The sequence below is a fragment of the Amblyraja radiata genome, chromosome 17 (assembly GCF_010909765.2).
Source record: "Amblyraja radiata isolate CabotCenter1 chromosome 17, sAmbRad1.1.pri, whole genome shotgun sequence".
NCBI classification, from domain to species: Eukaryota; Metazoa; Chordata; class Chondrichthyes; order Rajiformes; family Rajidae; genus Amblyraja; species Amblyraja radiata.
The window spans coordinates 9,812,487-9,824,323 of record NC_045972.1 but is presented as its reverse complement, the minus strand read 5'-3'; the positions used below and the strand labels follow the sequence as shown (position 1 = coordinate 9,824,323).

Below are 11,837 nucleotides of genomic sequence, written 5' to 3'. Positions count from 1 at the left end.
TCACTTTGTGAGTGTGCAGAGACACCCATTCGGTCCGGTTCAGTGCTGCGCGCGCAGCCGCTTGGGCCGGTGGGGGGGGGGGGAGGGGTGACGGGAGTGCGCATGTGCGTGCTGGTTGACGATGGGTGCGCGCGTCGGTTGGCTAGGTCCGCGCATGCGCTGAGTGTGGGCCGAGCGTTGGCGATGGAGACGGAGTGGGGGCGGGGCGTCGAGTGACTGAGTCAATGATCAACTCGCGATCGCCCAGCACTTGTGTGGAGATGCGCACAAGGACATCTGTGCAGCACCGCGCAACGCACAGTACGCCAAGGCATACTGTACTCTCGCTTCACCGAGGACCAAATGCACACACATTGAAACACGAACATTGATTTCCTTTGCAAGGAGAGTTTTAACGAGACGAGGGTTTGACTTGACCCTGAATTAAAAGTAATACGCAGATTTTTTTTTTAACAATTCCGTCGGAAGAGTCTTAACTCTTCCTCCCCGTTCCAGGTGATGCCCTCTGATTTCATCTCGCTCCTCAGCGGGGATTTGGATCTCAATTCACCGAAGAGTGCGTATTCCAAAGGTAAGGGGATATTTAATTACCTATTTTGTTCACTTCTTGTCCTCAGGAGTGATGTAGAAGATTGTATGTTTTGAGGTAATTTTTTAAGGTTTCCCACCAAGCTATAGGCCGTAACTGTGGAATAGCTGACAGTTATGTGAAGTACATTTAGATCTAGATTTAATTTAATACACGTCATTTCTAGTACACTTTATATTGGGAATACACGCGTGGGCTTTTTAACAAAAGCGTCATATAGGAAATTAAATATTTTCAGTTTGTATTGAATCGTTCCTTTCTACAAGCAGCCTAACTTGATGAGGAAATATGTGATTGACATTTCTAACCACCTGTCAGGGCTCGCAGCTCAGGCCGAAGACAAATGGGTAGGCTGTTCCACCACAATCTACTTCTTTTGGTAGGTGGGTTTGATATTTACAACTTAAATTACTTGTACCACTGAGGAACCACGTCACACTACAAAAACAAAACTGCAATTCTGTTTGGAAAATGGTTCAGTTTTATTTCTTTATTACAAACATTTAACGTCTATTATTTTTCATATGGGCTAATTGTAGATTGGGGAACTATTTAGTAGTGAGATTAACTGTGGGTAATGAAGCATAAATAGAAAATACGAGCACCAGTCAGCAACATTCATCATCTGTAGGGAGAATCAAAGCATTAAAAGTAAAAAAAAAACAGAAATACGAGAAGCAGTCAACAGGTCAATCATCTGCGAAAAGAGAAGCAGAACTGACGGTTAAAACGAAGACCCCTTCATCGTTACTGGAAGAGCAAAAAGCAACATATTGTCAGTTGCCTAGAGGAGAAGGTTTGAAGAAAACAGGAGCAAAAATCACATAAGGAAAACAAGTAAGCTTTCAAAGACTCTGAAGCTTTCAGAATTGTTGCTTTGGCTTGAAGTGTACCAAATGTTTTACCACATTTTAAGAAAGGAGGAAGAGAGGAAACGGGGAACTAACACAATTGTAGGTTAAATACTGAAATCTTAAATGAAGGAGCAATTACTAAACAACTTGAAAGGTATATACCTGCTTCCTGGGTTATGAATAAACAGACATGGAAATCCAACTTTGCTCGTACATTTTAAAAAGTATTTTTCAAGCCATTTATAATGATAAAATCTATTAATATTTTGATGAGGTATATATTCCAGTACTTTAATTATGAGTAGTGTGAGGGTGATTATTAAATGGAATAATTATAGCAAGTGTATGTAGAGCTCTTCTATTTGTGCTGCTTTAGAAAACAGGTGTTACTGATATGTGGAGAAATTGACATGTGAACAGTTCATAACGTGGCGACTGCCAGCAATGGGATTGAGCATGGATTTATTTAGTGTCAATTGGGTTTGACGCATCTACTGGATTCTCTTTAGGGTGTGGCTTCTTGAATAGATAAGATTTTAAATAAGCTCTCTGAGGAGGTTTAAGAAGGAACTGAAAATACTGGAAAAGGTAGACCCGAGGTAGACAAAAGGGTCTGAAGAAGGGTCTCGACCCGAAACGTCGCCTATTTCCTTCGCTCCATAGATGCTGCCTCACCCGCTGAGTTTCTCCAGATGTCTATCTCTGAGGAGGTTGGTCAGCTGAGTAAAGCACATGGAGTTAGGCGCAATGAACCAACATGGGTTGAGAATTGGTTACTGGAAGCAAAGAATATGAAGAAACAGATTCACATTGGGTTGGTAGGTTCTCACTAAGGGATAACTGCAGGAATTGGGGCATATAAAGTGAAATTATCCATTTTGGTGTGCAAAACAGAAAAGTGAAGTTATTTTTAAATGGCAAGAGATTGAATATTGTTTTTATTTGAATGGACTTCGATGTTCTTGAGCATAACCCACTGAAACCTAACATGCAGGTACTTTAGGAAGGCAAATTATATGTCTGATTTTATTACAAGAGGATTTGAGCACAAGAATTAAAATGGCTTGGTGCAAATATAGGGCCTTGATGAGGTTGTACTTGGAGTGTAATTTTGATGGTCTTGCCTACAAAAGGATATACTTGCCATAGTGCATAGATAGCAAAAGTTCGCAGGACTGGCGAATGTACCATATGCAAGGAGATTGAGTGGATTAGGTCTGCATTGAAGTTTAGATGAAGGGGAGGACATTTCATTGCAACATCTACAATTCTTACAGAGCTCCACAGATTGAAAACAAGAAGATATTTCCAATGGCTTTGAATCTAGGACCAGGGGCAGTACCCCCTGATTAAAGCTATTTATTACTGAGATGTTGCAAGATTTCTTGATGGTGAATCTTTGGAATTGTCAATGTGGAGGATTGTAGAGGCTCAGTCATTAAATTCAATCAAATAAGCAATTGATGGACCTATATATTAAGGGAACCAAGGGATATGTGGATAATGTAAGAAAATTGGCGCGTTGGTGGAACATCAGCTCTGTTTTTGATGATTGGTTAAAAAGGCCAAATGGTCTACTGCTGCTGCTATTATTTTTAGTGAATCATAATATTGTTCAGCACCATCACATCCATTCTGACCTTTGTTCTTATGTAAATTAATTGAAACTCAAATGTACAGCCACAGCTGGGGGGAGGGGGAGGGGGGGGGGGGTATGGGCAGTCACCTAACATTATGTTCCAAGCACTGTGAAGTGTCAAATGAAAGATGGTGTGCTGTTCCTCAGGCTTATGTTAAATATTGTTGGAGCAATAAAAGATACCAAAGATGGAAGTCATAGTTGGAGTGAAATAGATAGTTAAAGTGCACATGGAGCTCAAGGTTGCCTTTGCATGCAAACTGGAGAAAGACATCTACATTTGCATTTGGTTTCTCCATCATAGCTAAGATCACATGTGCACCAAATGCAGTACAGGTTGAAACTCTCTTTTCTAGCATCTTTGGGATCTGACTATGGATATTGTACCTGACTCTCTTCCTATGAGCGGGAGAAGTGTTCTTTTTAAATATAGTGTAGTGGCCATTTGACTAGTTTTGTGTGTTATTAATGATGGCATGTGTCTTTAAGTTTTAGACTGCCCGTTGTGGGTGGGATTTATGATGTATTTTTGGGCGTGTTTGGGGCTAAGTTTCTTGTGCAGAAGCTTAGTTGTTAGTTTAGTTTGGAAGGTTTGGAACGTTTACACTTTGACCATGCGAAGTGTAACGGAGACACGAGGAGTTTTCTAACGTTTAAAGCGATATGCTGGAGTTTGATGAAGATTATAGTAATGAGTCGAAAAGTTTGGATGTACCTTATTGTTTTTCATCAACAATAAAGAATTTATTAATCAAAAGACTGTGTTTTTGAAGACTTGTCTGTGAAGAAGCTCTGAAGGTCTCTGACGGTGAGCTCGCATGCGTATAAAGACATTCCCCTTAACCATGCTGTCCATTCAGCGGCTAGAGGGAGTAATCTCTTGAACGATATAAAAATCTGCCGCTACATATAAACTTGGTCGGGTGATATAAGAATTCCGAGAACTCTCTGTAATCCCAAAGTTTCCCTAAATCAGAATGGTGTCAGCTGAGATCGCTGTTGGCTGAGATTGCAGAGGTTGCACTGGTAGGTTAGTTAGCTAGCTACAGATTAGTGCAGATCTTTGTTAGTTATGTCTTGGTTAGAATTTTTTAATTAGTTCTGATTCAAAACATACCAGTCTATGAGAGATTGCTGGACCAGAAAATTTCAACCAGTGCACTAAATGGGAAGAAGTGTAAGTGATTCACATGGAGGGGATAAATGGACTGATATTGCACCTTCTGTGGTTGCATGGAAAGGTGTTGTGAGAAGGAGAATGGTTAGCGGAGATAGAAGGGGAAGGAATGGTATACATTTATAAACAAGTTCAGGAATACCCCAGTTGGCCCCTCAAGCCTGATCTGCTATGTAGTAAGAACATGGCTGATTATTCTTGTTCACAAAACCATTTATTTTTCCCCATATTTCAGGTACCCTTGTGGCTTACATTTCTGTCAGTCTCCATCTTGAATATATTAATTGATTCTGCCTCCATTGCTCTCTGATAGAGAAAATTCCCAAGATTGAGTACTGTTTGGGAATAGAAATTTCTCCTTATCTGTGAGTGTATTACACCACTGCTTATTCTGAAAATATGCCCTCTTTTTCTAGTTACACAAAGCAAGGGACCATTATTTCAACATTCACCATGTCAAACCACCTCTAACTGATTTTTATTTCTGCAAGATTTCCTCTCTGTTTTCTATACTCCAATGAATAGGCCAGGCCTGCTCAATCTTGCTTCATACGTCAACTCTGAATCAAACTAGCGAATATACTAAATAACAAATATACTAAATAAACTACTATACAACCATATTACAATCCTTATTGAGGATGACTTCCATCCCACTCGGAGCCCAACGGTCCAAGAAATCCCTTGGGGTGCCCTTGGACAGGGCGTAGTCCCTCTCAAGTACCACCTGGGTGTGGACGGATGCCCAGAATAGGAACAGGCAGCTGGCTCGGGCAGAGCCCTCTTCCACCTGGCGCCGTGACTCGTGGATGGCCAGCTTGGCCAGGCCCAGGAGCTACCCAACCAGGACATCTTCGGCCCCACCCTCTCTCCTAGGCACATGGTGTCCAAAGATGAGGATGGTGGGTGTGAAGTTCAGCCAGAAGGAAAGCAGCAGCCCCTTCAGGTATTGGAAGAAAGGCTGCAACATCACACACTCCATATACACATGAACACAGACACTTCCAGCCCGAAAAAGTGGCAGGCGGCCGGTGAGTCTGAACCGCGAGGGAAACGGTTTGCAAGGGACTCCTCGGTGCAGTACCCTCCACCCCAGGTCCCTGATGTAGAGGAGCAGAATCCCTGCATTGAGGGACCCCCACTGGGGGGGGCCCTCTCACGACCAAACGGCAACTCTGACCACCACTTTGTGTCCGGACGGTGAACCAGGGTGAGGAAGTGCAGGATGTGGAGGAGGAGCCCGCACTGGACACCACTCCCTGCATGGCAACCAGCTTGGAGGGGATCATGGTGTTGAACGCTGAGCTGTAGTCTATGAACAACCCGCCCCCACCCATCCCGGGTCCCCCTTTGTTCTCGGCGGCTCCCCCACACAACGCAGCCCATCCACTTTGGCCCGTCTCCACCCCGAGGCCCCGTCCTCGGCCCGACTTTGTTCGAAGCTCCAACACAACTTCGTCCGCGGGGGGGCTCTGACTCATCCTGAGTGAGATTGACATCATTGCTTTACCTTCAGGAGTTTCATTGTGTTAATGAGTTTGGGAGTTTCTTATTTACGGACATCTACATTTGAAGCTTGAAATCAGAATTATCCTGGCAAAGTGAAAAATGGGGCCAGGTGCTTCCCTACATGAAAACAATAACAAGAGGAAAACCATTCTAAATCACTATTGCAGGTCTCTTATTATAGTGTGCTATTGGCAGACTTTAACTAGTCTGTCCTGAACATGGGATTGAATTGGAGAGTAAGAAAGAACAAAGTCCTTTTCAGATTGTTATTTTTATTTCCTTTTGAATATAATAAACTTTTGGGTCACAATTCTATGTGATCCTAACAATCGCAATTAGATGGTTAGATGTAATGTATTAATCTAGAAAGTAAATTGTAAGCTGTTTAGGTCTATAGTCATTGGCTGAATGTGATCTTTTCCTAATGTCTGTCTGAAGAAGGGTCTCGACCTGAAACGTCACCTATTCCTTCGCTCCATAGATGCTGCCTCACCCGCTGAGTTTCTCCAGCATTTCTGTCTACCCTGTTTTCCTAATGTAAGATCAGTGGAGTTGTCAATGAATGGCAGTGGTGAGAGGAAAGCCTGGCTGATACTTCCTTCCCTGAGTAAGCAATTGCAATCCCCATCATGAAGTTGTGTACCTAACAGCTAACTTAGCACAAATCAGGATTTGGACTAGTGACCTTTTTGTTTATGGTTTTGTTATGCAAGAAAGTTTCAACCTCTAAATACCTATTCTCAGAAAAAGAAGAAAAAAATGGTTGAATAATATGGATGATTATTACCGTTTTCATGTATCTTTTGATTTTGAATAGTGGAATCGTGTCGGTAATACATTTGTAAATTGGTAAATAATCATGGCTATTGTGTATTTTTCCTTGATTGCGTCAATAAAAATCTTGGGAGGGATTGGGGGAGGAAGTGATTGTTTTGTTATCCCAGTTGTAGATCTCAGCATTATGGTAAACCAGACAATATCAATAATATACAAAATGATCTGAAATTCCACGTTGATATAAGCCTTTATTATATTTTTTTAAAAAGGAAAGAAAATCGGCAATCTGAAAAGCTGTTTAGGTAATCTCTGTACACGTGACAATAATAAGCCTAAACATAATTGAGTTTCAAGCTGTCTACAAACTGGAATTGTAGCAATAGCATCAGTAATTGTTTTATCTGCTTTTTGAGTCTTTGATACAAAAGTAAAAGTGAAATATTGTACACATGAGATGCTGATAATTTATTGGCATTGTGATCCCTTTATATTATTCCATTATAAATATTGCCATGCAGCTGATATTTGTGGACAGAGAACAATTTAGCCAACAGTTTACGACTTGTTTTCACATAGCCTAATCGCAATCCAATGGTCTGTGTTGCTTTTGCTCTTTATGAACTTGATGACTGACTTGTAGTCAATTGCAAACCTAATTGAGTGGGAGGTTTACAGCATTCTTAAAGATAGAATTGATCTATAGCTTTTGTTCAACGATGTTGCACTTAGGTGATTATTCCATTTTATAGAAAAGAGCTAGACACATCAAATCATTAGTTGTTGGTTACATCCAGTCCAACACCAGTTTGTTTCCAGGAATTTACGGGAATGTATTATTGCCATTTTTATTACAAAAAAATAAACAAGATTTGTCATTTCAAATGTTATACTTGTACACTGCAATCACTCTTTTTTAATGCAGTGGAATTGAAAATGATGTTGGTGGCAGATATTTGAGACAGGAAAAGATACAAGACTCCTGTAACAAAGAGGGAAAGGTTAGTTGCTAGGGAACGGGATCAACCAAGTGCGTGGATGTTGCATGTTTAAAAATAGCTGCAGTGTGATATCTGAACAGCTATCAGTTTGCTCATAGTGATAATGCTATTGTATCTGGTTTCTACACTATTTTGTATGGTGTTATAAATAGTTATCTATTTTCAAAGTTAACTTTTCATTGTATCCTTTTCTATTTTTCACTTTTCTTTAATAAATATGGAATAGTTCTAATGAAAAATTATGCAAGAAATATACTTGTGCTCAGCACATTTTTGAAGAGCATATGTTTAACAATCCTTGCTGCCAAGTATATTGAAGATCATCAATTATAATACATTTCTTCACAATACGTTGAGATGTGCTTTGTGATAGGACGGGACATGCAGGTCATGTTGTAGATGACTGCGTCAGGACCTTATAGATTATTTGCACTGTGTTGCTTCTTTTCTCCACGTGGTCTGGGGCTGAACCTCTGGATAGGTGGAAAACCATGGTAGTTATTAACATAGAAAATAGTAGGTACAGCACATGAACAGGCCTTTGGCCCACAGTCAATGCCAAACATAATGCAAAGACCACCACCTACATATTATCCATCAATTCCTTGCATATCCATATGTATATCCAAAAGTACCACTAAATACCACTAACCTATCTGCTTTAACCACCACCCCTGGCAGTGCATTCCAGCCACTCACCACTCTAAAAAAAGAACTTGCTTGCACATCTCCTTTAATCTTTGCTGCTCTCACCTTAAAGCTATGCTCTCTAGTATTAGATTTTTCCATCCTGGGAAAAATATTCTGACTGTCTACTCTATATATGCCTCTCATAATTTTATATACTTCTGTCGGGTCTCCCAGCTACCTCCGGCATTCCAGAGAAAACAATCACAGTCTGTCCAACCTCTTCCTGTACCCAATACTCCCTAATCCAGGCATCATTTTGGTAAATCTCCTCTGCACCCTTTCCAAAGACTCCACGTCCTTCCTGTAATAGGGTGACCAGCACTGCACACATTACTCCAAATGTGGCCTAACCAAAGGCCTATAAAGCTGCATCATGACATCAAGAGTATTTTATTGTCAATAGACAATAGGTGCAGGAGTAGGTCATTCGGCCCTTCGAGCCAGCACCGCCATTCAATGTGATCATGGCTGATCATTCCCAATCAGTATCCCGTTCCTGCCTTTTCCCCATATCCCCTGACTCCGCTATCTTTAAGAACCCTATCTAGCTCTCTTGAAAGTATCCAGAGAATTCCACAGAATCGCCACTCTCTGTGTGAGAAAGTGTTTCCTCGTCTCCGTTCTAAATGGCTTACCCCTTATTCTTAAACTGTGCCCCCTAGTTCTGGACTCCCCCCCCCCCCCCCCCCCCCCCCCCCCCCAACAACAGGAACATGTTTCCTGCCTCTAGCGTGTCCAAACCCTTAATAATCTTATATGTTTCAATAAGATCCTCTCTCATCCTTCTAAACTCCAGAGTATACAAGCCTAGCCTGCAGAAGGATCTCATTGCTCCGATACTCAACTCCTCTTGTTATGAAGGCCAACATGCCATTCGTTTTCTTCACTGCCTGCTGTACCTGCATGCTTACTTTCATTGACTGACGAACAAGGACCCCCAAATCCTGTTGTTTTCCCCCTTTTCCCAACTTGATACCATTTAGATAATAATCTTCCTTCCTGGTTTTGCTAACAAAGTGGATAACCTCACATTTATCCACATTAAACTGCATCTGCCATGCATCTGCCCACTCACCCAACCTGTCAGGATCAGTGACATCAGTCTGAAGAAAGGTCTCGATCCGCAACATCCATTCCTTCTCTCCAGTGATGCTGCCTGTCCCGTTGAGTTACTCCATCATTTTGTGACTACCTTGTGTTTTATTGTCATTTGTCCCGAAATGGAACAATGAAATTCTTGCAGCAGTACAACAGAAATGTAAACATAGTACTCTGTAAACACCATATCATACAACAAAAAAGTTTAGTTTATAAAAATACAAATAAGACAATAATAATAGTGCAAAGACAAAAACAATCCCCCAAGTCTATACAGTTCTGACTTTAGTTGAAGGTTGTAGTTTAATAGCCTGATGGTTGTTGGGAAGAAGCTGCTCCTGAACGTGGAAGTTACTGCTTTCAGGCTCCTTTACCTTCTTCCCAATGACAGGTGTAATGAGAGTGTGACCAGAGTGGTGTGGGTCTCATGCTGGCTGCCTTTCTGCGGCAGCGAGTCCTGTAGATCTCTTTGATGATGTGGAGGTCAGTACCTATGATGAACTGGGCAGTGTTCACACCACTTTTTGCAATCTTAGTTCTTGGGTGTATGAGTTGCTGCACTACACCGCGATATAACCAGTCAATATGTTCTCTACTGTACATATGTAGATGTTCTGAATCTTCTCAATAGGTAGAGACGTTGATGGATTTCTATTAGATTCCATCAATGTGCTGGGTCTTCAGATCTACAGAGATGTACACGCCCAGGAATTTGAAGTATTTAACTCTCTCTACCACCTTCCTGTCAATAAAGATACATTTGTGGATCCTCGTCCTTCCTTGGTTTTGCTGATGTTGCGAGCAATGTTGTTGTTCGAGTTCCATTCGGTCAGTCGATGTAATTAATTGTATATTTTCCCTTTACATTTGACATCCCAAAGTGCGACACCTTACACCCATGACCCTAGCAATCTTGGTGTTACCTACAAACGTACCTGCCTGAATATTGTCCTTTCACTACAAACCTTTGTCTTGTATCAGTAATTCAGTTCCAAATCCATGCGACCAAGTCGCTATTAATCCCGTGCATTTTTACCTTCTGGGTCAGCCTGACATAGGTTACTTTATCAAATCACTTGCTAAAACCATGTGGGCAACATCCACTGCCTTACCTTCATCACCTCCTCAAAAAAACTCGATCGAGTTAGTAAAACCCAGTACAAAGCCTGTCAAGATACAAGATACAAGATAGATTTATTCATCACATGTGCCAGATGGCACAGTGAAATGAAATTCCCATACAGCCATAGAATAAAAATAATGGACACAACACACTATAGGGTTTGACATAAAACATCCCCACACAGCATAATCAATGTTTCCCACTGTGTGGGAAGGCACCAAAGTCAGTCTCTTCCTCCATTGTTCCCCGTGGTCAGGGCCTCCCCGTGCCCTCCGCAGTTGCCGCTACGGGCGGCCTGATGTTCAGGACCGCTCGCCGGGGTGTTGTAAGTCCGACGTCGGGGCTGCGGGACGTCCTCAGCGGCGTGGACACCTGAGTCGGCCCCCTCCTACCGGAGTCGGCGGCTTCCAAAGTCCGCAGGCCACGGTGGATACTGCTGTTGGAGACCCTCTGCAAGGCGCCCCAGGACTGCGCGATGACGGTCAGCGCTTCCCGCGTTGGAAGCTCTCCTCACCAGAGCTCCACGATGTTGGAGCAGCGGCTCAACGCTTCGGAGCTCCAAACGGTAGATATCGCCCGCTCCGCGGTGACTCCAGCGCTGCGCCGCCGCTGTAGCAGCCCTGGTCCGGTTCCCGGTCCCCGGCAGGAAAGGCCGTTCCGATCCAGCTGGTAGGCCGCGAGGTGGGGGGCGAGGACACGACTCGGAGAAATAGTCGCGTCCCCGCCCGGAAGAGACTGGGAAACGGTTTCCTCCTTACCCTGCCCCCCTCCCCCACATAGAAAAGTAAAAGTTTCCCCCAACACAAGACTTTAGACTAACTAAAAATAATAAAAAAGATAGAAATAACAGACAGGCTGTAGGCAGAGGCTGCTGCCAGTGCAGCGCCCCTAGGGTGTAGAATAGTAAAGTACAGTACTGTCTTTAATTGACTAATTCGCTTCTAAATGGAAGTAAATCCTTTCTTGAAGAATCCTCTCCAATAAGCTCGCAACCACTGAAATGAGGCTTATAGACCTATATACAGTGGCTTGCAAAAGTATTCGTACCCCTTGAACTTTTCCACATTTTGTCACGGTACAACCACAAACGTAAATGTATTTTATTGGGATTTTATGTGATAGACCAACACAAAGTGGCGCATAATTGTGAAGTGGAAGGAAAATGATACATGGTTTTCAAATTTTTTTACAAATAAAAAACTGAAAAGTGTGGCGTGCAAAAGTATTCAGTTGAAAAAAAGCCATAAGAAGTCCCGTTTGCAGTTTACCACAAGCCATGTGGGGGACACAGCAAACATGTGGAGGAAGGTGCTCTGGTGAGATGAGACCAAAATTTAAGTTTTTGGCCTAAATGCAAAACGCTCTGTTTGGCGGAAAATTAAT

General features: G+C 42.4%; 1 protein-coding gene across 1 annotated transcript in view; it reads left to right on the top strand.

The window, feature by feature from the left end:
- The first annotated feature begins 208 nt into the window (after positions 1 to 208).
- Positions 209 to 11,837, top strand: part of nfat5 (nuclear factor of activated T cells 5) — a 136,902-nt gene continuing 125,273 nt past the window's right edge. The window contains 1 exon segment of the mRNA XM_033035729.1: positions 209 to 571. Within this exon segment, the coding sequence (XP_032891620.1) occupies positions 499 to 571 (73 nt within the window). The 5' untranslated portion in view covers positions 209 to 498.